The 27,644-nt window shown below is 32.3% G+C and overlaps 2 protein-coding genes and 1 long non-coding RNA gene across 3 annotated transcripts; all 3 read right to left on the bottom strand.

Moving 5' to 3' along the window:
* Positions 1–10,068: 10,068 nt before the first annotated feature.
* LOC130724895 (uncharacterized) lies at positions 10,069–12,206 on the bottom strand. Its single transcript, XR_009014599.1, has 5 exons — positions 12,137–12,206; positions 11,467–11,866; positions 10,858–11,378; positions 10,733–10,773; positions 10,069–10,644 (listed from the first exon to the last, which is right to left on the bottom strand). It is a non-coding gene; the product is annotated as an uncharacterized LOC130724895 (long non-coding RNA).
* Positions 12,207–18,983: 6,777 nt separating this feature from the next.
* Positions 18,984–19,853, bottom strand: LOC130725706 (putative F-box protein At1g67623). The gene has a single exon (XM_057576910.1). It carries the CDS (start codon positions 19,851–19,853, stop codon positions 18,984–18,986), a length of 870 nt encoding a protein of 289 aa, XP_057432893.1.
* A 6,508-nt stretch (positions 19,854–26,361) lies between these two features.
* Positions 26,362–27,231, bottom strand: LOC130725705 (uncharacterized). Its single transcript, XM_057576909.1, has one exon. The coding sequence runs from the start codon at positions 27,229–27,231 to the stop codon at positions 26,362–26,364; it is 870 nt and encodes a 289-aa protein (XP_057432892.1).
* Between the last annotated feature and the right edge of the window lie 413 nt (positions 27,232–27,644).

Here is a 27,644-nt window from a genome sequence, read left to right as displayed (position 1 = left end):
ATCGGCAAGAAAATAAAGCAATTTAGTCAAAATCTTAATATCGTTAAACTAGCATTCAAACAATACTTAAAATTATAGTAAACCTTGATTTAAAGCTAATATATTCTAGTTTTTCTTGTGTGTATTCAAGGTTCCAGAAATTAGAATACAGTAGTTTAAACTATCTTATCACAAAACACTACCTAATTTTAGTGTCTAAGACCTTAGAATACAACTAAAGTAGTACAAATAATGTTTAAATATATATACGAAATGAAGCACAAAAAATAAATGAGGAAAAATCATTTAAACTTAATAAATTAACAAATGACACACACATGAATAATTGCATGCATACTAGTACGCAGTTAGTGCTCAAGCTGCACATGCCCTGGCGTGAAACAACTCTGTTTTTTTATAATGGAAATTGAAAAATTGAAAAAAAAAAGAGATTTCATATAATTTTATAAACAAGGATGTATATAGCAGTGACTAACCCGAGCCAAAGACGTCCTTCAAAATATCAAAATAAATGTCTAAAAATTCCCATACTTCATATTGAAAAGGTACAAACACAAAGAACAACAGAAACAAACTGACTCTAATTATTTGCTGAACTCTGGCCCCAAATTGAAAAATGAAGTTGACACAAAAATTTTGCAAACCAAAAAATTACTAAAAATTTTAAATGGAAAAACACATAAGGCTTCAGAATTATTCCTAAGCCTCAAAAGCCACTAAAGAACGCAGAGAATACACATTGGCAAACTTTTCATTGATTTTCTCTCATTTACTAAATGTTTTAAGTAGAGGGTCTAATTATTTATGCTAGAAATCGTAAGGAGGAATGTTGACAAAGCAGCAGGATATGGAAGCAATCGAGGTAAAAAAGAAGATGGCTAATGGTTTTAAAAATAAAAATTTACTAGTTTAAAAACATTTAAAGATTGTTGGATAAATTGGGTCACGTTAGATGCTGAAGAGTTGTTCTAATGGCGCTGCTACTCCATATAAAAATTTGTCAAAAAGCTGCAAAATTTATTTTTGATAAGTAGCTGCAGAGCAAATATAATACAAAATTATGACACATTAATAGTCATAAAAAAGCTGCGAATCTGCAAATATAATAAAGAACAACATAAACGGACTAGGATCTATGAACTCAAGCCTCAAATCAAAAAAAAAAATTCACAAATTTTTGCAACACAGAAGAAATCACTCAAAATGCTTAATGGAAGAACAGAGAATGCTTCAGAATATTGTATAGTACCTGAGCCTCCAAACACACAGAAGAACAAAAAGAGTGAACTTATATGAACCTTTCACTGATTTTCTCTCTTACTGGCTATTTTATGTAGAGGGTTATATTTATACACAAAAATTTGTAATGGGGCGTCAACAAATCATTGAGTGGGACATGGAAAGAACCAGGCTGAAAAGTAAGATTATTAAGAGCTTTTTAATTAATTTTTGAAAAGAAAAATTTACTAAATGATTATAGTTAAAATGTTAAATAAATATTTATTTGACATAAATATTTTTTTTATCTTTTAAATGTTGCTATTTTATGAAAGATAGAAAATAATCAAAAGACTGTAATACTTTCAAAATTTTACCTTTTTTTAAAAGGGAAATATTTATTTGACATAAATATTTTTTTTATCTTTTAAATGTTGCTATTTTATTAAAGATAGAAAATAATCAAAAGATTGTACTCCCTTTGTTCCTATTTATAAGTCCATTTGACCCAATTCTCTTAGATTAAGAAAAGTAGTTACAAGCAATAAATTTGTAAAAGAATTTATTCACTTTCCTAGATTACCCTTATTTAATTTCTTATAAATTTCTCTCTCCAAGTTATTATTTCAAAATCTCATTGTCTCTTTCATATTAAATATGAAGATAGTTTTGGAAAAAAATAATTAATGTTCCATTGATATTGTAAATGAACTTATATTTAGGAATAAGAAAGGCTTAATAGCACTTTTGGTCCCCCACGTTTCCAAAATGTGTAAAAAGAGTCCCCCACGTATAAAAATAGCATAATGGTACCTCGACGTTAATCTCCGTTAGCAGTTTTGGTCCCCCACCTCATTTCCGTTAGAAACTTAACGTTTTTGTTTGACCTGGCATTTTTTTTCTTCTGATGTGGCATTAAGACTAGGAGAGAGAACCGGTTTTTTAAGAAGCTCACATGCCCTCACGTGACCCTAACCTCTTTACATCTTCATCTTCATCATTCATCTTTACATCTTCATACATTTCTAGTAAAAAATTAAACCAACCCAGATTTCTTCATCTAACCCCAGATTTCTTCATCTTCATCTTCACTAGAATCCCAAAATAAACGCAGATAAAAAATTCAGATCTTTCAACATTTCACAAATTATACAGACTAGCACTCAATAAAGAATCAAGGGAAGGAAAGCACCAAGGATATTCAAAAGCAGCAGAACAACAGGAAAGAGGAACAGGGGAAGGAAACCATGCAACGACAAACGGATCCATGAACACAGAACATCAGCCAAGCATTCTGACCCAACAACAAAGGATTGAGATCAAAGGCAAAGAGAGCAAATCAAAGATTAAGGACAGAAGAACCCAGATCTCAATTGCTTTCATTCCTTATCTTCTCTCTCAACCAACCAACCCAAACTGCCATTGTAATCGCGCCACTTGCAAGGGAAGAAGAAGAACCGATTCAATTAACACCACGCACGAGTACAGGCCCTAAACCTAGCAAGAGGGTTCTGGAGATCTGGAGACTCGGCCACCCCTGCAAGCCTCGACCACAAAACCCAGTCCTGCGTCTGAACCGAACCGACCCAAGCCTCCCAGATTCTGGAGATCTAGAGGCTCAACGAAGGTGTGATGGCGCAGCGCTTCGCGGAGTGGAGATTCATGGGACGGCGGCGCTGTGAACCCAGAGGTGGAGGTGGCGGTGCGGGTGAAGGTGCTTAGGGAAAGGGATTAACCGCGGAAAGAAGAAACAATTAGAGAGAAATGAAGAACAAGAAGAGAAAGAGAGAATGGAGAAGAAGATGAGAAGATGATGAAGTTCGTTTGTTATTTTTTTCCTGATCTGGAAGATGATGTTTGGTTTTGAACATGAAGAATAATGTTTTAATTTGTTAAAAAATTTCATTAATTATTAAAGGCTTTTTATTTTTAATTAATTTTATCCATTTAAATTTTATTAAAAATTCCACATCAGCTAAAACCGTTAGTTTTTGGATGGAAAATTGACAAGGGACTAAAACTGCTAACGGAGATTAACGTCGAGGTACCATTATGCTATTTTTAAACGTGGGGGAATCTTTTTACACATTTTGAAAACATGAGGGACCAAAAGTGCTAATAAACACTCAAAAATGGCCTTATAATAAAGAAGGGAGGGAGTAATACTTTCCAAATTTTACCTTTTCTTAAAAGGGAAATATTATTTAGCACGACGACAAGACACGGCTGTGTTATTTGTCAAGTTCAACACTCAAATATCATTTTCTCTCACCTCTCATGTATTCTAATCCATTGTCGATTTGTTCTAATTTTACTGTCGTGTGTCCAACTATGTTGTGCCGTATAACAATTCTCTTCTTAAAATATAGAAATAAATCAATGAGATTTTTTACGGAAAAATTTATTATGGTCATGTAAAAACTTGTGCACAGTTACACTTGGCCATTTTAACCTGCTGCTCCAGGTTTTTTTATTTTATTTTTGTATTTTCGAAAATTAAAATGAGTTTAAAAAAAAGAAAATTAAAATGGGTTAGGTTAATTAATACATCAGATCCATCTCTCTCTCCATCCTCTAATACTAAATCAATTATTTCTCCAAAATAAAAAATACAATCTCCAGAATCTTTTCCAGAACCAATTGACCTAGCAACCTCCTTTCATCTTCTTTCGTTTCCTTCCTTCTCAACCTCTTCTCCTTTTTTCCTCACAAAACAGCGCCGCCGCCACGCTCCTCCTTTGTTGCCGGTTCCAGCCGCCACGCACCACGCTCCTCGCCGGTTCCAGCGTCGGTCTCCCTCACGAGTTCCAATACGCCGCTCCTCTCTCGCGCCGCCACAAGCTCTAGATCTGAAGAGGGGAGGACCAACCACCACCACAAGCACCAGATCTGAAACCCAACCATCGAAGCTAGCCATGCCGACAGACGGGTAGATCGAACCAAGCGAAAAAGGTGGTGCTTTTGAATCCGACCCATAACTGTTGAAAGAGATCCAGATCGAGAGGGAGACAAAGAACATTGAATCCAGTCAGCCCATGGCCGCAAGCTTTGAACCAGCCCATGGATATCTGGAGATGGAACTCACGAACCGTAGAACTCACAGATCTGAAGAGAAAAGGGAAAGGGAGTGATGATGAATCTGGCAGAGATGAGTTCGAATCTGGCATGTGACAAGGAAAAGTTTTGATTTTTCCACTCTAACATCTTCTCTCTTTCTCCTGTTGTGGTGTGTGGGTGAGGGTTTCTGGGTTGTTGGGGGTTGGTGGGTCTTTCTCCTCTTCTTATTCTTGTTCTGATTTTTCTGGATTTTGGGGTTGGTTGTTGTATTTGGATTTTGATTTGGTTCATTCTTGATGAATTTCACTTCCACTGTCTATATATATTTATTAATTTTATTCATCTCAATTAGAATATGCCTCCAATCTTCTTGATCGATGAACATTTGAAACAATTTTGTGAATTTCACTTTGGACCCAAAATGCAGGTTTCACTACTGGAACTTGGGTGTTTTTTAAGTTTGTTATTTGGGTATCCCTTGTTATTGGAAGTGCTAATAACAATGGTTCCAAACAAAACCTGTCACATGGTTGGCGAGGGTTTCTGGATTTGGTGATACCATTTGGTCTTGAGCAACAACACTTTTGTGTTTTTTTGTCTCTTCCTTGTTGATGAACTTGAACCCTGTTCATTCGTGTTTGTGTTTCTTTTCATATTTTTCTTCCCTTCAGCTTTTGCCATTTGTTTGGGGAAGATGAAGAATTACGGTGGTGTTAAAACCCACTGATTTCTTGATCCAATTTTTTTTTTCCAAAATCTGGGGAATGAAGAAGATGGATGATGAAGATGAATTTCTGGAAGTGAAGAACTGTTACCACACCCACTTAACTATAATCATTCACTAACTATTTCCCTAATTATACCATAATATATTAAATATTTGTATTTTAAAAAAATGGGAATTACCTGCAAAATCTGCTATCATAGGTCAAAAGTGCTTGGTGCAACCTTGCACAAGTTTTTAGATGACCATAATAAACTCCTCCATTTTTTACATTTAATGAAAGCGAAAGAAAAAAGTCAAACATTTTAAAATTTTATTTTTAATTAAATGATACTTTACCTTCTTTAGATAGTTTAATTTCTTTAAATGAGAAGTGATGATTTATACAAAACATTATAGACATTTATTTTTCGAGAATCAAAAGGATACTAGTGTTTTTATCCGTGCGCTGCACGGCGAAAGATTTTTCTAATTTTTTATGACAATTATTTTTACATGAAATTGACATGATTAACTACCACAAAACCATAGATAACAATTGAAATTAGATTTGATTCGTTTACACAACAATGAAAAACTAAATGAATCTAACAAAGGTTGATGATTACAGAAATATATATATCAGCAACAAAAAGATGTCATATGAACGTTATGCATTCCACTTGTTGCTTGCTGCCCCATTATCATTGAAAGTCTGTTGAATCTGCAACAATTTAGAAAATGTTTTAAATAAGTAGATCAAAAAATACAGCACGCTAAATACAATGTGCATTATACAAAGAAGTACAAATTCAAAGATAGATAATCTAACCATTCATCAGTTCTGGAATACTTCTTCATACACAACATTCCGAGTGCAATTAGATACTACTCCTTTGTCATCGACTATTTTGTATGAATGAACAAAAAATCTAAATATAATTTATTGTGTTTTTAATTTGTTTATGATATAATAATACAATATTTGTATGATTTTTTTTATCCTTTTATTTTTGTTTTTCATATCTCCAAATAAGATTATATAAAATATGGATTACATATTTTTACACCATATCATTGTGATTTCCTAAACTCTAAATAAATACGGATGTGTATTCAAAATTTAAAGAATGCAATAATAATATTCTCTTATATAAAATACTATGATATATTTATGAAAAAGCAAGAACATTTAATTAAAAATCGCAATGCATATCTCTGGTGGAAAAACACCACATTCCGTAAAGCATACAATTTTTTTGGATATAAAATCCAATCAATCTAATTGTTCACCACCAAGATAAATAAAAAACACAATAAAAAAAAATTTCCATAACTGACTTTTGGTTGGTTTAATTTTTCACAAAATTAACTCGTTCATGACTCCAACATGAATAACATGTGGATCAGCTTTATGAATCACGAACCAAACATAATGATTCTCTGTAAGGTTATTCGCCTTTATGAATTTCTTTCACCCCTTATTCAAAGTGCATTCAGACTCTCGCCTTAAGCTCCAAGCCAATGATTCGACTTTTGTTATTTTTAATTGAAAATATTTTAATGTGAACGTTCTTCCCCGTCAGATCCTATTTTCACAGTCAAATTATAATGCTTCTGTAGATCTACTCCTAAAAATATTTAAAAAGTCTATATAAAAGTATAAGTTATATTAAAAGATCTTTACTATCATACTTTTATTCCCTTTTATATATATTTCCTATTAAAATTTATGAAAAACACAACTTAAATATTTAAGAAATATATTAGTTTAAATATATGGATTATTCCCTTTAAATTTGTTCTTAATATAATGATTTTTTTATATAAATAATAAATAAATACAATACAATTTAATTTAATGTTTAATTAATATGATTATGATATCTTTTCGATGTACCAAAAAAAATATGATTATGATATAAAAATTGAATATATAATAAATTGCATGATTTTATTTTTTAAGTTCGTTTTTCCCATATCTAAATAATTTTACATAATTTATAACATATAGAAGATGTGATATTTTTTTGTACATCATACTCATAAATTGCACCATCTAGGAATTGATTTTCGGACCTCCCCCCTCAACCCATAAAATAATAATAGAATTTGCTCTTTTCTTATTTTTAATTGAAAATATTTTAATATAAACATTCTTCACCATCAGATTCTATATTCACAATCAAATTGTAATGCATCTGTATATCTACTCCTAAAAATATTTAAAAAGTCTAAAAAAAAGTTTAAAAATTATACTAAAACATTTTCTATTAGTTTCAACTTGGAGGTATTTTCATGTTAAATGTCCCCGTCGTATCGGCTTTTTAATATGTAACCTAAAAATCAACAAATATAGACTATATATTTTCAACCCCGTGTGGCAAATTGTTCTCTCTCTCTCTCTCTCTCTCTCTCTCTCTCTCTCTCTCTCTCTCTCTCTCTCTCTCTCTCTCTCTCTCTCTCTCTCTCTCTCTCTCTCTCCCCTCTCTCTAATGTATAAATGACTTGTTATTCCAACAACTTGTTCATTTAGAAGCTGAATTAATCTATGTTGAGAGATTGTTATGCTGATTGGATGCTTGTAAAACTTTAATTTAGTGACTCAATAATTTATTTTACTTTCTCATGGAAAAACTTAAACATAAAAAAATATAAGTTGTATATGTTCATTTATTCCAATTGTCGTCAAAATTTCATATTTATATATGAAATTTATGGAAAAAAAAATAAAAATTATATTGTTTGTTATATTCAACTTGAAAATATTTTAATATAAATGTAAGACCCCGTGGAATCTATATTTTCAAAATCAAATTAAAATGGTTTTGCATATCTACTCTTAAAATTATTTAAAAGTACGGAAAAAGTACTACATTTTTATTAAAACTTTTTCAATTAGTTTCGATTTAAAGTATTTTCATGCAAAATATTTCAACATGTAGGAGCGTTGTACTATATAATAAATAAATATAGACTAAACATGTTAATTCTTCTCTAATCCACTCTGGGAGCCCTATATTCACAATCAAATTATAATGCTTCTATATATATATACCCTTAAATTATTTACACAGGTTGGGAAAAGTACTAAAACCAAATTAAAACATATTTTATATTAATTCCAACTTGAAAGTATTTTGACATAACATTTTCCTACCCATATAAGCTTTATAATTTGTAACTCCAACATAAATAAGTAAAACTTATATATGTTCATTTATTCCAATTTCAGTCGACATTTCATATATATATATATAATATATATATATATATATATATATTTATATTTATATATTTAACTTTAAACTATAGAGGGATTGCATTGAATGTAAATCCAGCTTTCATGCATGCCTCTTTTTTGTCTGCGTATTTCTAATTAAACGATAGAGGGAATGCATTGAATGTAAATCATTTAAGGTAAATTCTGTGGTGCCCATAATTTTTTTTGGGTGTGGTACCTCATGTGATATTTTAAGTTATAATTTTGTTGAAAAAAGGCGAAATGAATTATTATTGCAATTTTAAAAAGGTTAATAATCAACTTAAAGAATTAATAACATAGACTTTTTAAGTTTGTTTCTGTTATATAATACACAATATGAAAATTACGGTTTTTAGTTCAACTTGCAATTCTGAGAGATCATCTAAATTCCTTTCATGTCAGGATCTTCTTCCTTCATGCTCCACCCATATTAAACATCTAAATCTTCCTCTAAGTTTGAATTGTATGTTTTCTATTGCTCTATATCATTTTAGGGTACCACACCTTGATCTGGATTAAGGTACCATAGCAAGCACCATCATTTAATTAGAGTACTAAAATTGGACCGCACCTAAGTCTGGAAATTTTATTTTAAAAGTCTGGAAAAAGTACTAAAATTCAATGTTCTGAAAACCGGACCGGACCGGCCGGTTCGACCGGTTCAACCGGGAACCGAACATGGTACCGGTCCGGAACACTGCAGGAACCGCTGGAAAGTAAACCGGAATCGAACCGCTCAAACCGGTCTAAAACCGGTTAAAACCGGAAAAACCGGTAGACCAGTGGTCAAACCGGATACAGTTTAAAATATGTTTTTTTCTCTCTCTTTAACTCTCCTCTCTCAACAGATTTCGATTTCCGTGCGCACCAGCTTTTCACTTTTCAGAATTCTCCCCTCCCAATGTCAATCTTTCCACTTTCATTGTCAATCTAAACTTAAAAAATGGAGAAATATTAAATATGGTTTGGAATTTTCACCACTTTCCAATATATACTTTTTTTTTTATAGTAACACCACTTTCCAATATACATTACCAAGGATCTGATGTTTTTACGTTCATAAAAGGATCTGATGTTTTTAATTATTTTGTACCTACCACTGTATAACAAAAATATGATGCTAGGAAACATGTTCGTTACTTTGTTTTATTTTGAATATATAAACTTGATAAAACTTTAATTATTTCATGATAGTATGTTTAATTAACATGTCCTGGCCAATGAAAAAATTAACACGTCCTAGGTGCATTCATTTTATTTATTATTTTGTTGGCTCCATATTCACTTATTGTAATATTACATGTAATTAAAATCAAATTTGGGTAAAAATGTAAGAGTAACATAATAAGTATTAGTATTAAATGATATTTAGTATATTCTATATATTTTAAATATTAATATATTATTAACGGTTGGACCCCGGTCTAACCTCGGTTGAACCTTTAAACCTTAAACCAGTGTCATCACCGGTTCAATGATCGGTCCGGTTTTCAGAACATTGCTAAAATTATAAAAAAAATTCTATTAGTATCAACTTGAAAGTATTTTCATGAAAAATGTTGCTTCTCGCATGACCTTGTTAATATGTACCTCTAATTTCTAATACAACTTGGCTTATAAAAAAAATACTCCAATTGAAATTAAGCATTTAATATAGTCCAAGCAATCACTAATTAAGTTTTATAAATGTTCTTAATTCACTCCTTTTTCTTTGGTAAAAATTAAATTAATCCTTTTTCTTTGGTAAAAATTAAATCACTTCATTGAATTAGAAAGATGTGGAATCTGGAAGGTCAAATTAAAAACAATCGGTTGTGTGCGTGCAGTGTGTGCCTTTACACATTCTCAAAAATTTATTAATAATTACATAATAAACTTGCATTTTCAAGTCTGGATTACATATACTTCTAATAAACTTGCATTTTCCCTAAAGACTTGAGCAGGTGAATCATAAATAATATAGGATGGAGATCGGGGTTATTTGTTAAAGTTCAATCTATCCCTCGTGTAGTAGAGTTTGGCCCTTCTCACTTTCTTCTAGTCAATCACCTTTATCTCCTTTATGTTTGGTGAATACAGTGGAAATAGATTATGGATGTCAACCCCAGCCACCATCCTTCTAATTCTGAATGTTCAATTGAGGCCAGCATTACGCCTAGAAATAACAATACCTTTAATAATTGAAATACGCCTCTTGTTTTCAGGCACTTCCTTTGTACACTCTTAAGAGCAATCAACCCTTCATAGTAGAAACACAAAGGACCCTCCACCCCAACCATAATTCCAGAATCAGAATTTGTGCCAAAATAAAAGGATTCTCTTTTAAATTCTGGTTTCATAGTTAGACCTGAACAGCCCTTGGGAACGCACCAAGCAGCAGAAAAATCCATAGATCAGGCAACTGGAAAAGAAAAGAAAGAAATGAAGGATAATCATAGGATTGATAGGAAATAAGAGGGGTTGGACAGTCATTCGTAGAAAGCTCTTACTACATTCCGCCGTTCCAATTTTTCATATGCTTGGAAATTATCTGAGAGTCATCAAAATAGAGGAAATTAGCATAGAAAAACAAAGGAAAACAGGGATATTAATCAATAGAATGGTCTTTACTAACTTGAAGATATAGCTGAGGATGGATATTAAGATCTTCAAGTAGGTAGATGTACAAACCATCTGCATTTAGAAAGGCAAGTCTCTACATTCGAGTCACATGAGACAATTATCAGTAAGACGTCCATGGCTAAAAACATATATTCCTTAATGGTTTAGCAAATTAAAGACAAACTTTAATTCACACAATAAATTAATAACAAATAATATAGAGCACACGGCTTAAGAGAGCCAGTACAAAATGTTTTCTAATCAAAACCTGAATCAAGTGTAACACATTGCCATGATGAATATTAAATAGTGAAGATTAGCTAAAAATGGAAAACAACTATATTCAAATTCCCCAATCAAGAAGTATTACGAATAGCTTTTTGTTTGAACAAAAAAATTGCATATGCACGGTGTTATGATGTGTGTTACTTGCTCGGCTCTATTCACTTTGTTATATGACTTCTTCATTGATTATGATGTGAGTTACCGGCTAAAACCACAAAAGTCCAGTGATAAGATCAATGTCAATGGATCCTGTAAAAAAAGGCATGAAAAATGAAACACTTAGACTTCACAGTTTTAAATCCTAAAAAAAAAAACCAATAGATTTAACAAAACCTACCCTTTGAAAATAGGGAAATAAGAACTTGAAGGTGGTAGCATTTTAGAATCCTTCTTCAAATTCAAGCTTCAATCATATTTCAACATTAGAGAACATATTTTTTTTTTTAAAGAATAATGATAATTTCATTGCAGCCTCATTTAGTCCAAATCCTTAAACTGGATTTCGAACAAAATTGAATGACCGAAGAACACAAAGCCACCCAAGAAGACTATATCATCCACTGTAAATTTTTAGAATGATTTAACAAATAATCTGGCACTTTGCAGCAAAACCAGTCCTTATAGAAGAAATCATGTCACCATAAGAAGGCTTCTATAAGTCTCATTTTACAGTTGTAGAGGTCGTATGCTAAATAATTTGAACTTGATGAGTTCATCGACGGAGTAGTGAAGTCTTCCTGGAAATAATGATCACATGAAAAGAGAGAGAGATGAGGATGCTAGAAACACAAAGGACATGCTAAAAGAAACCAAAACCATCTCACTCAAAGGTAGAACAAAATAGGAAAAACAACATGTGAAGATTGAATATAACAATGAGTATGATATACAAAAAATAATCACAGGATCGATCAAATGAAACCAAAACATAAAAAAAGCTAGGATATACCGAAAACAAAGCATGAACGAAGATGGAAATAAAGGTCCATGAGAATGACTATTTATACCTGGGCAATGGGGTTAGGGAGGAGAAGAAAAGATTGAAGCTCCATAAATATTTGTGTTGTACCGATGCAAAGTATCTTTGTGAACCAGAAAACGATGTGGCTGAATGAATTTAAATTTGGTGTATTGAAAATGATTTATGATTAGTTGCAGAAAACTTTTGTTCTTCCAAGGGAAAGTCAAAGAAAATTATTTATTTATTAAATGCAAAGACAAAGAAAAAGATAGCCACGATATATGTGTGCAGTTAATGAGCTTGGGATTTTTCAAAGTGGATTTTAAATATTTATTTAAAATTTGTGATAACCCACTTGTTTATTGGCTAGTTAAGTTTAATTTCATTTCAATCTGGTACATTGAATTGAGTAGAAAATGTGAATAGAATTCTAATGACTTATTTTTTGAAACATTCAACTGGGACTTAATCACCTTTAAATTTGATTGGGCATCATTGAGGTTGTTTTTTAAGTCAAAATAATGGTTTAAATTGTTTTTCAAAAAAAATTTGATTGGTCAATAAATAGATAGTGGGAAACAAATTTTAGGTGGTCATTAATAGGAGACATTAAACTGATTAAAATAATTCAAAATATAAATAAATAAGATGGCTTATTACCTGCCTACGCCCAACTTAATTCCAATTATCAAAAGTGCCACTTTGAAGTTTCCATAAGTAGAAATAAGTTTTTCTTTTTGAATTATTTAATTGTTGAGAAAATAGGTGAAAGGTATGTCAATGTGTGACATGTGTCAAAAGTTTCCTTCTTATAGGTTCTCTTTTATATTGTATTTAGATTTAGATTAAAACACTTGGGAAGGAAAATTTTTGAAATTGGATTAAAAAATCGCATAAAAAAAAAAGGCTTGGATCCAGATGCTTGCTTTAACTCATATTTAAGGATTTTTTAAATTAAAATTGGAGAAGGGATCAAATTTTTTAAATCCCTAATATTTTAGTCTCTTTTTTTTTTACAGTAATATTTTAGTCTCCTTGATACATTAATACAATTTTCATATATCATTTAAAAACCTTTTAAGGGATAAATTTGAAATGTGGAAAAAAAAAAACGTTTGGATTCAGATGCTTGTATTTACCTTTTAACAGAATTAATTTTGTTCAAAAAAAAACTTTTAACGGAATTAATAACTTTTTTTTAAATGGAAACAAAATTAATAGCATTGAAAACCGGCTAGTCTAGTGGAGAAATTTTTATACGTGATTAATAGTAAAGGAAAGGAATCAATGAAGTAGGGTTCAAACATATTAAGGAGAAAAAGTAATACTCCTAGGAGAAAGGGGAGGAATAGGAGTAGAGAATAGTTAAGAAAATATATTTGAGAGAGAAAAAGAATGAAATGAGAGTTAATTACACATAGAAAAAAGATAGTATTAAACACTCAGAATAAATAGTTGAGGAGACCGAGTAAATGGGGGAGAGAAAAAATGATGGAGATAGTGGGGGAAGAGGGAGAAGGAAGAATAGATGAATAAATTTGAATAAAATAATACAAAGAGGACACGTGGCAAGTTGTGGTTCAAAGTTAGGGGAATAAAATATTGTAAAATATTATGCAGCTGGGGTTTTTTCATAATGGCATCTTGGAAATTGATCTGATCCCTTCCTGTTCAATTTCTAGTGTGATCCTCTTTTGCACTTTACCATACTTCTCAAACTTCTGCTCACCAGAGGAGCCAATCAAGATACCTATGACATCTGGAAAAAATAAAACTTTTAGAGGGTCATAACAACGTTTATATAATGTAAAAAAAAAACAAAAAAAAAACATAATAACAACAAAATCACAACGATTCTATATATAAATATATTAACAGAAAAAACAAAATTTGAAATAACAAAAAAATTACGTATAAAGATAACAAAAAGAGCAATAATCAAATTAAGGGATGAATAATTTATAGATTGAAAGAAGGATGAATCAAAAAATAAACAGATAAAATATCAAAAAATAAATAAACAGATAAAATCTACCTATGAGGAAGGATGTGTCAGGATCCTTGAAGACAACATCAGATAAAGGCATGAAGGTAAAATGTTTTCCTGTGATGGGGTGTTAGCCATAAGCCTAACACTGGTATGCATTTGAAAATTAACCTTGTATGAATGAGAGGTCGTCCTGAAATCATCGCCGTTCTCACAAACACCAAAAAATGATATCTGGTATACACGACCCTCAAGCAATTGATTCTTGAATCGGTAGACTAAAGTACGCCAGATTGAAGCATGTATTTTGCAGCCCTAAATAAAAACAAAAAAGGACGTTAAAAAAAGATTCTCAAAACATAAACCCATAAACATTGAGGAATATAGGGTAAAAATGAAACCTTGGAGTCCATCAAAACCATCTCCAACGATGAAGGTAGCTTAGATCCAGAGTAGCTAGGAGTTAACCACAACCTTCACAACAATGGCCCAAGTTTCTTTGGAAGCATCAATCTTGGACACATCATCAACTCAGAGAGACATTTCAAGAGGGGAATGAAGAACAAATTATGAAGAAGATAAACTCTTAATTCAGAAGGGATTGTGGATGAGGGCATCACAACACAACTACTTATATAGAAGACTCTACATGGGTTGAAACCTTTGAATTTTCATTTCAAAATAAGAATTGGAAACAACAAAATAAGGGGGGATGAACAAACAATTATTGGGCACATATAGAGAAAATCAAAACACAAAGTCCCAATATTCATTAAAGGGGGGTGAAAAAAAAAATCAAATGGAATGTTGAGCCAATAAATGGAGGATGATGAATTTGAAATATATTGTGTTAATAAGGAATAGGGGTTCATGTGTATAAATGTGAAGACATAATGGGAGAAAGAGAATAAAAGAAGGGAGATAAAATAGTTGAAATTAAAATTAAATATTCTTTATTTTAATTACTTAGTGGGCGATTTTAATAATACATAGGGAATGTAGAAATACAAATAAAGGAGGCTGAATAATTAAATCATTTTCGAATATAAATGAAAAAGGGACCGGATTCATAATCTGTTTTTCAACAACATGAGAAAAAGGAGGATAAAGAGAGATAAAATCAATGAAGATTAATGTTAATTGTACATTGAAATTTGACCAACAATAAACACTCAATGATTCTATGTTTATGCCGAGATAATGGGGGAGACCAAATTAATGGAGATAGTGGAAGAAGAAGGAAAACGAAGGTTTGAGGAATAAAAATGAATATAATATTCATGGAGGGACACGTGTCACGTTGTGATGCAAAGGGGAGGGAATAAAATATTGCAAAATATTCAGGAGCTGAGGTTTTTGATAATGGCATGCTTGGAGTGTTACTGCTTTAATATATATATAGATATTGATAGAGAAGGAATTAAACTCCAACAGCGCACATTCAATTACAGTCCTCGCCAACAAGACCAAATAAAGAAGCTAAAATAAAAGCACCAGGTCAAAACATAAAGAAGTGATGATTTATACAATTATACAAAACAGTATAGATATATTAAACAGGTACAAATAAACATTAAATTTTTTCTCTATTAAATTTATATTCATTTTGTTAAATTTTTACCTCTTTAATATGTGTCTTATATTTACTATAAATCATCACATCTCATTTTAAAAAATTAAAGACTTGTCTAAAAAAGGTAATGAAATAATTTAATTAAAAATAAAATTTAAAGAGATTAATTATTTTAACTTGATTAGAATATGAAGTTTTAGTATTGAACGTTAAAAATAAAATATAAAAATATGTCACAAAAAATGAATAATATTCTATTTTTTATAAATACGTAATTACTTTTTTTGGTTTCTTTCTCATTCAATGTTAAAAATGTCATTACTTTATTTCTAAATTTTAAGAAAAAATAAAAAAATTGAAAGTATTACAATTTTTAATATTTTCTATCTTTCATAAAAAATGTATATAATATTAAGAACTAAGAAGGTAAACAAATATTTATGTAAAGTGTACAAAATGTTCTATTTAATGTTTACTTTACTTATTTTAACAAATGCTTTTAAAATGCAAATGATCGAATACATAGAGAAACTAATTAATTGGGATTGCTTAAAAATATTTAACATCAAATAAGTACAAAATGTGTAAAAAAACAAAATATTCTATTTAGATTATTTACTTTTAATTACATACACATATATTTAAGAAGATAAAAATGCAAAGTTCCATAAACAAAACGTGACATGTCCCTCTAATAATCTTATATTTTTAAGCTAAAATAATTATTTAAATTCATGAAATAATTTAACGCATTTTAGCTAAAAATAATAAACATAAATATAATGACTCGAAAAATGGTGCAAATTCACTAGAATAAGCAATAGTGAGATAATTTCATGAGATTTTAATTTCATTACATAACTAGTGTTTTTTACCTGCACGTTGCACGGGAAATATGTCTATTGTATTTGATACATTAATTAATACTTTGATTATTAAAAATATATTAAACAACGAATGAAATAGAAAAGTCAGAATTGATGAGTAAAGTTGACATAAAGACTTCTCTTCTAAGCCCGATTAAGACCAAGAGGAACTCGTTTCACATTCTTCGTAAATATGAAGACGATAACACAAATCATAGATATAAGGAATTATCAACATATTAATCTTAAAAAAAATTAATGTGATAGTAGCACAAATCAGGATTGTGTAAGATATATCATAAAGTATAACATTATTGTGTTTATTCCAACTAAATAGGGATGACAATGGGTAGGTATTATAGTATCATCTCCATACCCGCGTTTTTAAAAATTACATGTACCCGTCTCCATACTCACGTGGGTAGCAACTCGAAGCTCTCCACCTTTAGACAATTCAATGTCATTACAGGAAGCTATACATCTTTGCCAAAATCTAAATCTATGGATGACAATGGGTCTCAAAATAATAGGGTACCCGCAAAAAATATCCACTATGGGTAGGGTAAAAACCGGTAAATGGGTATGAGGTTGAGTATAGATAATTACCCGCAAAAAATAGAGGGTATGGATGCGGGTATGGGCACTGTAGTACCCAACCGGCCCATATCCGCACACACATGTTATTATTATTATTATTATTATTATTATTATTATTATTATTATTATTATTATTACTTGGGAATATATTAACAAATTAACTTAAGCTATAGCTTTCAAATTCACTTTTTTTTAAAAAAAGTTTGGGATATATTAATTAATACTCTAAAAATAAATAATAAATAAATTAAGATAAAATCAAGAAATAAACCACCGAAATCCTAATCAAATCTAAAATTTAAAAATGTATTTTTTTTACTCTAAAAATAAATTAAGATAAAATCAAGAAATAAACAACATAAATCCTAATCAAATCTAAAATTTTAAAATGTATTTTTTTATGAGAATTAATATGAGAATGACACGTGTTATTTTTGTTTCCAATTAGTGAATATTCTGCACCCTAGAATATTTTCTTTTCCTCAATCCTTTTGCTTTTGATTAGGAAGAGAAAAGCAGAAATCCTTGAAGCATATGACATCTTACAATTAGTTGAAGGCCAAAATCAATTCATGAAGAAGATTGAAACAGAAACCCAAAATGAAGTCTTGAAGAACAAAATACCCTCCTTCACCAATTTGAAAGGACTGTGGTGAAAGAATTGTATTCAGTGTATTTGTGAATCTTGGGGTGGAACCCTTGTGAAACAAAAAATTAAAGGAACATTTCAGTCAAGAGAAACAAAAAATGGTGTATTGCCGCATATGTGCGCACCCAGCAAATTATCTATATATGTGAGAAAAAAAAACAAAATAATTCTCCCACCCAAAATAATTGTGGTTACTTCACCAATAAACTTATATTAACAATCAATTTAAATTGAACTTAAGAAATATATAGAGCAAAGTAAGATAAGTCACCCAATTGGCATACTAAAACATGAGTATATGCAAAACTAATGAGTCTGAGGAAAACATGAACCAACCTTAAGAATGAGCTAAACATACTCATGAAGATTAAATGTGAGCTCTTCATATGCTTTCATCAATTTGACTGACCTGTGCATCATTAAAAAAAAAATTAGTAAGTTGTGCATCATTCACATACAGTGCAAATAGTATGTTTAGAAAGTGAAGAACCGAACATGCTTCGAGGAGCAAGTAGATTCCTTACTCAGAAATATCAGAGGGGGGTGCCAAGAGGGGGGTGCCATTGACATGTGACCAATACCCCAAGATTTGCAATGTTAAAGGCAGCGCAGGCCCTGATTGCTGCAAGAACAAATGTGTGAACCTTTACACGGATGAATATAACTGTGGGAGGTGTGGGAAGAAATGTGGGTTTTCAAAGATGTGCTGCCAAGGTAAGTGCGTGAATCCTAGAACCAACGAGAAGCATTGTGGGAGATGTGGCAACAAGTGTGACAACCGAGGTTCATGTGTTTATGGCATGTGCAGCTATGCATAGAGGATTGAATTTCACAGTCTTTGGATCAAGAGCTATAGTATGATCATACCCTGACCAATAAAGCAGTCACCTCTCTGCTATGTATCTATAGTATTAATTGAAGTGTATTTATTTAGTGTATTTAAAAAAAAATTGATTACTATTTTTGTGTATGAATATCATTTCCTTGTAATTGGTTATTGGTTGTTTATATATGAAATAAATAAATAACTATATACAATTTCTATGATTTATGTTAATATTATGTTTCTTTTTAAAACACATCGATTAAGTCGTCTGTAAGCCAAACTTCAGAGTGATAATTCACTTTTTCCATAAAAGGTTGATATTAAAAAAAAAACTCACTTTTCGATATAATTCATTATATTATAATTGGCTTAACTATGAAGAAAATTCACACAAACTAGTGAATATTGAACAATCGGTAAAAAAATTCTAACTCATGATCCCATCTACAATACTCACAGAAGCCAATATCATCAACATCATCGTCATCATCATCTATTAATTCCCACCGACCTGTTTTCATTCTCCACCCTTTACATGTGCTCTTGGAGTTACAGAGAGGGCTTTGATTGCGCCTGAGCATTCCATTATTTTTCCACATAGAGCCCAATAACTTTTTCACTTTGTTTCTGGAGCTTAGGACACACTTGGACATCCTCAAAAAATGCATATGCTCAAGTCCTTGTTTTCTCAAATCATCGTCTTCAGAGCTTAATGAAATCATACCACACACATATTTTGCTTCCTTGTGACCCTTTTGAGCGGCTTCCTTCAAGATCCTAAGACCATCAATATTTCCATTTGGATAACCAAAATATTTCAACAACCCTTCTCTATACAAGCTTTCCATGTTTCCATACTCCTTGCAACGGTTTAAGAACGATGACGTTTTGTCATTGGGAATCCATTGGATTAACGGGAATGTGTCCAAAGAAACTCTACGCCAAACGTAGCTATCTTCAGCAGCGTCAAAAAAATCTTTGCAACACATTTTGATGGTGTGAAGGTCGATGAAGGAGCGTGAGGCCACGATTGCAACCACCTCTATTAATAAGTCTCTTGAAAGTGTTGTTATGGCAGCAGTGGAGCAGAGACCTTTATAACAAGTGCGGCGTCTCTTACTCCTTGCCCTCTTTACCAATCTTGAATAAGTGTTTCGCGGTGGGTGCTCGACATGAGCAGCTACATGTGCTCGAGGAGCGGATCCAGTAGGTGGAACGCGTGGTGCAGAACGACCTGCAAAACTGTCACCTCTCGCTTTAGCCATATCTGCGAGAAAATAAAGCAATTTAGTCAAAATCTTTATATCGTTAAACTAAGCCTTCAAACAATACATAAAATTCTCATAAAGCTTGATTTAAAGCAACCACATTCTAGTTTCTCAAGTATGTAATCTAAGGTTTCAAAAATTAGAATTCGGTAGTTTAATTTAGTTTAACAACAAAACACTACTTAACTCTAGTTTCTCGAACCTTAGAATACAACTAAAGTAGTACAAACAATGTTTAAATATATAAAGAAGTGAAGAAAAAAAAATTAAGCATGTGGAAAAATCATATAAACTTAATAACTTGACAAAGGACACAGATGAATAATTGCAAGTATGCTAGCTATGCCGTTAGTGTTCAAGTTGATCATGCCTCACGTGAAACACCTCTGTTTTTTACAATTAATAGAATTTAATACTAAGTTTTTTTACAGCCTCTGATTTGCCGAACTTAACACCCCAAATCAAAAGATGAAGTTTTTTTTAAGGCAAAACATGTGTATAAGACAGGACAAGGATGCTATAACCCAGTACAAACAACAAGAAATGAAAATTACAAAGTGACAACATAAGAGTAGCAAGAGCATTTCCTCCCAACAAGCACAGATTCAGGTCCAATTCATCGACATCAAACAACAATCAAAAAATGAAGTTGACACGAAAATTTTGCAAACCATGAAAATCATTCAAAATTCTAAATGGAAAAACACAAAAGGCTTAGAATTATACCTGAGCTTCAAAATACACTAAAGAACACAGAGAATACACCTTGACAAACTTTTCACTGGTTTTCTCTCTTTTGCTGGCTGTTTTAACTTTTAAGTAGAAAGTCATATTATTTATACAGAAAAACCGTAAGGAGGAACGTTTGCAAAGCAGCAGAAAATGGAAGCGGTCGAGCTGAAAAGGAAGATGGTTATATGGAATTATTTTCTAATTAGTAATTACTATTGGAAAAATGGGAGCGATCGAGCTGAAGTAATATTGGTGCTTTATTACATTCCTTCATAATTTTCCAATATTCCTTCATAATTTTCCAGTATGGCTATTATTTATACCTCTTAGATAGTTTTATTTTTTTGAAACACCACTTGTATAGTTATGCCCAACGCGGATATTTTTCATTGTTTAGAATATAATAAAATACCATTAATACATAGTAATTTTTCAGCATCAATGTTCCAACTAGTGAATTCCAATATTTTGAAGGGAATTGAAATGGAAAGACAGAACAAACTTATTATAAAAAAAAAAACCAATTTAAATTATTTCCATGACTATATCAAGTTGTTACAAGAGGTATAAATAATAGTCATGCATGCCACGGATATTTTTCTATGTTTGAAATATAATAAAACACCATTAATACATAGTAATTTTCTAGCATCATTCCAACGGTTGAATTCCAATATTTGGAAGGGAATAATGATAAGAATAATTAGTTTTAATTTTTTTTTACAAGCTAAGCAATATATTAAAGAGAAGTACAAATGGTACTTCAACCCAATATAAAGAGAAAAGTAGCATAGAAAGTTAAAAACAACATAGAAAATTACATACACTTGAGAGACCCCCTTGAAAGCTAGGCTTTTAAAAATATATCTCGTTAAAAACTTAGGGCCCGTTTGGTGCGACGTATAGTATAAGGCCTGATAGTATAAGACCTGATAGTATTAGGCCTGATAGTATAAACCCTGATAACTTTCTTATACTATCCAGCGTTTGGACATACTCTGTATAGTTTACCATATCGTTTAAATTAATGCAATTTTATGTTTAATGAAATATTGAATAATGGTATATAATAAAAATCAAATATGGAGGTGATTATAACGGTGGTGATGGAAGTAGTGGTAGGTTGGTGGTGGTGGTGGCAATGGTGGTAGGTTGGTGTTGGTGGCGGTGGTGGTGACTGTGGAGATAGGTTGGTGGTGGTGGTGGCAGCGATGGTGGTTGTGGTGGTGGCGATGATAGGGTGGTGGTGGTGGTGGTAAAGCGGTGGTGGAGGCAATGGTGGTGGTGGTGGCGATAGGGTGGTGGTTGTGGTGTCGGTGGTGGCAATAGAGTGGTGACGACGATTATGGTGGTGGTGGCGATAGGGTGGTGGTTGTGGTGTTGGTGGTGGCGGTAGGGCGGCGACGGCGGTGGTGGCGGTGGCGGCAACACCGGTGGTGGCGATGGTGGTGATCGGGTTGTGGCGGTGGTGGCAGCGATGGTGGTTGTGGTGTTGGCGACGATAGAGTGTGGTGGTGGTGGTAAGGCGGTGGTGGCTTAGTAAGGTGGCGGCGACGGTGGAGGGTGGAGGCAATGGTGGTGGTGGTGGCGATAGAGTGGTGGTTGTGGTGTCGGTAGTGGCAATAGAGTGGTGGCGGCGATTATGGTGGTGGTGGCGATAGGGTTGTGGTGGCGGTGATTATGGTGGTGGTGGCGGTAGGGCGGTGGTGGTGGTGGTGGCGGCGGCGACGGTGATCGGGTGGTGGTGCCAATGATGGTGTAAGTTGGCAGCAATAGAGGGTGGTGGTGATGGCGACTTATACATCACAACCTTATCATGCCTTATCCATCACTCACATGATGGATTAAATAATACGTCATTTTAACGTATAAGGAGACTTTGATGGATAAGCTTATACAATACAATGTCATCATCAAACAATGGATAAACTCATAATGTATTGTAGAAGCTTATACTATCATGCCTAATACGGCGTGTCAAACGAGCCCTTATTAGGAAAACCCCATTAGGAAAAACCTAGTGAAGGAAAAATAATTAGTTTAAATGAGAGTATATATATATATTTTGATAAGCAATAAAGAGTATATTTATTTGACTTTGCTAAGATTATGCTTCATGTTTAATAAGCTCCTGGTCGTCTAACCATTCTTTATTCTACATTAAGTAAACACCTTAAAATATTAATATTTTAAAATCATTCAATGCTAATTTAAAATAATAAATTTTACAATTCCATCAATTGAAAAAATTATATATTAGTGTATATTTTATTATTTTTAATTAATTAATTATTTAGATACTAATTTGAAATTTTAAATCATATCATGAGATTAATGATTTTCAATTATGCCTTATTTATTCTAAAATATATGTAAAATTTATTTATTCTATATTAAGTAAAAAAGGTAAAATAGTAAACTTTAGAAATCATTAAATGGTAATTTAAAGTAAAAAAAAATCATTAAGTGCATTACTTTAGATAATTAGATTCTAAATTTAAATATTAAAATCATATCATGAGATTTATGATTTTCCAGTTTCAAAAAATATTTTTGACTTTCCATTATGTCTAAATTATTCTACATTTTTTCTTAATTTTTTTTTTACGAACAATAGTTTATGTACTACACATTAAGTAAAATTTGAAAATCTTTTGATGCGAATTTAAAATTTAAAAATATAAAACTTATTTCAGTGCATTAATTTTAGATATTAATGTCTATATATATTTTCCTTAAGTCATTTATGCTAATTTTAAATGTAAAATTTTTAAAATCATATCATGAGATTCATGATTTTCCATTGTATATAATTTATTCTATATTATTTATATAACTACTTTATTCTACATTAAGTGAAAACTAATTTAAAATTAAATAAAAAACAAAAAATATTTGTTTCCAAATATACTCAAAAAAACGTTACGCATCTATGATTAACCGGCACGTGCAATGCACATAATTTTTCTTATTTAAACTTGAACATAAATTGATAATAAAATATTATTTTAAATATAATTTATATTTTTAGTTTAATATACAAAAAAAATTAAGTCAAATAATTTATATTATTATTATTTCTAATTTAATTTCCTCTCTCACGCAAGAGATTGTTTGGATTTGATGTGTGAACAATGCATAAATTTACCTACTATGTTTTGATATTCAATTTTTTTTTAAGAATTGAAGACGATAATGATTGAACTCTAGACCATGTCAAACAACCCATTAAACAAAAAAATTAAGTTATTCGGTAATTAGGTAAGCATGAACAATTTTATATATTTATTTTAAGACCTATATTTCTTTTAGTAAGCAAAATTTGTATTATAAGAAGTACTATGAGTACTTCAATCCAAGTCCTTGGCTGAATAATTTGAAACTGTGCGATAACTACCCGAGGCTTTTTTCCCTCTCTACGTAGCAAATGCACTCGATCAAGAACATAGGCCAATGGCATGAAGGGGTATGGAACTGGAACTTTACTTGGAGACGGGAGCTAAGGGTGAGTGAGCTGGACTCTCTCAATCAACTAAGGAATACTCTTCAGGCCTTCACCCCTTCTCCTAATAACCGGGATAAGTTGATTTGGCTAGCCAATCCGGAGGGAGTATACACGGTTAGTTCAGCTTACAACTGTTTGCAATTAGCAGGCCCTGAGTTAAGTGAGGATTACTTTGCTCACCTGTGGAAGGTTCCTGCCTCATCAAATGCGCTTGCTCTAACCTGGAAGGTCCTTCATGATAGGCTACAAACGAGGGACAACCTTCTCAAACGACAAGTCCTGCACTCCCCAGATGAAGCTCTTTATCCTTTTTGTATGCTTCAAGAAGAAAGCTCGTCTCATCTCTTCTTCTCATGCCCGGTTGCTTGGAATGTGTGGATGGCCTGTTTTAGATGGTTTGGATTCTCTACTGTAATCTCAAATAATTGTAAGGACCACTTTCTTCAGTATTCCTTCCCTTGGTGGTCTAAAGTGCAGAAGCAAGCAGCTTGGGTGGTTTGGATATCCATTATTTGGTCCCTATGGAACATGAGAAATGGTCATGTGTTTAGGAACGAGCCCGTTAACATAGACAAATTACTGGACACAATACAATTCAAGTCTTGGTGCTGGCTCACAGGAAAAGTCAAGGGGTTCCATTGCTCTATGTATGAGTGGCAAGCTCAACCTTACTACCTTATTGCTGCTTTGTGAACTGTTCTGTGAGCCTTGAACCCGCGTGTACAGAGCTGTGATTTGATGGGGAAGTGAGGTATAGCATGAAGACCATTCAAGGATTTGATGCTTTTAATCCCTCAGTGCCGCAGTTTGCTGTGAAATGGAGTAGTAGGGGCGTTTTTCTTCTATTTGTTTTTCCTTCCTTTGCCCTGTTCTGCGATCAGTTCTCTCAAACTGGTCTCCTCTTGTTGTTCAGTTTTTTGTAATGGGTTGAGTACCCCTAATACTCTTTTTAATACAATTTGCTTATCCAAAAAAAAATACAAGAGGTAGAACAAAAGGGAAAAAGAAAACCCAAACAGGGAAGAAACACTGCAAAAGGCAGACACAAGAAACAGGGTAAAACAGGGAGAAAAAAAAACGACCCTCCTGCAACTATAGCCCAACGACAGCAATTGGATAGAACAGAAACAAATAACACTGACAACAATTTTATATATTATTTTTAACACCTATACATATGAGACAAAATTCAAATAGTTTGGCGTGGAGGTTCTGTAACTGTTTTCTAGAATACTAGCTCATCTCATGCATGCAAAGGGGCCAAACTCCAACCTCTTCCTCTCTATAAATGTACTTCACCATTCATCTTTTAATTAACATTCACTCTTCTAAGTTCCTTACCTCTCCCAATACAAATACCAAATAAAAAAAATGAGGTTCTTGAAGATCACCCTCTTTGTTCTGTCTTTGGCAATGGCTTTGTCCATAACCCAGCTGTCAGCAACATCTTCAGAATTTGATGAAGAACCAAACATGCTTAGAGGAGCAAGTAGGTTCCTTTCTAAAAAATATCAGAGGGGGTCCCATTGGCATGTGACAAATACCCCAAGATTTGCAATGTTAAAAGCAGCGTAGGCTCTGATTGCTGCAAGAACAAATGTGTGAACCTTTCCACGGATGAATATAACTGTGGGAGGTGTGGGAAGAAATGTGGATTTTCAAAGATGTGTTGCCAAGGTAAGTGCGTGAATCCTAGAACCAACGAGAAGCATTGTGGGAGATGTGGCAACAAGTGTGACAACCGAGGTTCATGTGTTTATGGGATGTGCAGCTATGCATAGAGGATTGAATTTCACATTCTTTGGATCAAGAGCTATAGTATGACAATACCCTGACCAACTAAGCAGTCATCTCTCTGCTACGTATTTATAGTATTAATTGAAGTGTATTTATTTGGTGTATTCGATCAAATAATATTAATTGCTAATTTTCTGTATGAATATTATTTCCTTGTAATTGGTTATTGGTTGTTTATATTTGAAATAAATAAATAAATAACTATATATAGTACTCCAATTTCTATGATTTATGTTACTATTATGTTTGTTTTTAAAGCAACCATACGATTTATCTTGAAGCATATGATACTATCTTATTTTATTATCCTGCATACCAAACAAACCTTTATATGACAGAGACTATGTTCAATGTAAGCCAATTGCAGTAATTCACTTTTGCTATAAAAAGTTAATATTACAAAAAACTCACTTCTTGATATAATTCATTATATTATAAAATTGGCTCAACTATGAAGAAAATTCACACAAACTAATGAATATTGAATAATCGGTAAAAAACTTCTAACTCATGATCCCATCTACAATACTCACATAAGTCAATAGCATCAGCATCATCGTCATCATCATCTGTTAATGTCCATCGACCCGTCTTCACTTCCCACCCTTTACATGTGCTCTTAGAATTACAGAGAGGGTTCTGATTGCGCCTGAGCATTCCATTATTTCTCCACATAGAGTCTAATAACTTTTTCACTTTGTTTCTGGAGCCTACGACACACTTGGACTTCCTCAAAAAATGCATATGTTCAAGCCCTTGTTTTCTCGAATCATCATCTTCAGAGCATAATGAAATCATACCATACACATATTTTGCTTCCTTGTGACCCTTTTGAGCGGCTACCTTTAAGATCTCAAGACCATCAATCTTTCCATTTGGATAATCAAAATATTTTTGCAACCCTTCTCTATACAAGCTCTCCATATTTCCATATTCCTTGCAACGGTTTAAGAACGACGATACTTTGTCATTGGGAAGCCACTGGATTAATGAGAATGTGTCCAAAGAAACTCTACGCCAAACGTATCCATCTTCAACAGCGTCAAGAAAATCTTTACAACACATTTTGATGGCGTGAAGGTCAATGAAAGAGTGTGAGGCCACGATTGCAAACACCTCTATTAACAAGTCTCTTGAAAGTGTTGTTATGGCAGCAGTGGAGCAAGGACCTTTATAATAAGTGCGACGTCTCTTGCTCCTTGCCCTCTTCTCCAATCTTGAATAAATGTTTTGTGGTGGGTGCTCAACATCAGCAGCTACATGTGCTCTACGAGCATATGCAGTAGGTGAAACGTGTGGTGCAGAACGACCTGCAAAGTTGTCACCTCTAGATTTAGCCATATCTGCAAGAAAATAAAGCAATTTAGTCAAAATCTTTATATAGTTAAATTAAGCATTTTTTTACATAAAGTTCTAAAGCTACTACATTCTAGTTTCTCCGCTGGTATATATTCTAAGGTTAAAAAATTAAAATTAGTTGAATTTATTTTAACGACAAAATACTACTTGCTTCTAGTAGCTGGGGCCTTATAATAAAACTAAACTAGTACAAATAATTTTTAAATCAGATATATATAAAGCATGTGAAAAACATCATATAAACTTAAGAAATTGACAAATGACACACATGAGTAATTGCATGCATACTAGATGTTAGTGTTCAAGTCGCACATGCCCCTAATGGAATTTTTTTGGTTAATGTTTATCATGGAATTTAATACTATAAGAAATCATTGAAAAATTAAAATAAAAAG

The sequence above is a fragment of the Lotus japonicus genome, chromosome 6 (assembly GCF_012489685.1).
Source record: "Lotus japonicus ecotype B-129 chromosome 6, LjGifu_v1.2".
Classification (NCBI taxonomy): Eukaryota; Viridiplantae; Streptophyta; class Magnoliopsida; order Fabales; family Fabaceae; genus Lotus; species Lotus japonicus.
The sequence above is the reverse complement of the archived record's forward strand: the minus strand, read 5'-3'. Positions and strand labels throughout refer to the sequence as shown.

Bases quoted from the DNA above. Each gene is read 5' to 3' on its own strand.
- LOC130725706 (XM_057576910.1), bottom strand. From the start codon at position 19,853: ATGGCTAAAGCGAGAGGTGACAGTTTTGCAGGTCGTTCTGCACCACGC.
- LOC130725705 (XM_057576909.1), bottom strand. From the start codon at position 27,231: ATGGCTAAATCTAGAGGTGACAACTTTGCAGGTCGTTCTGCACCACAC.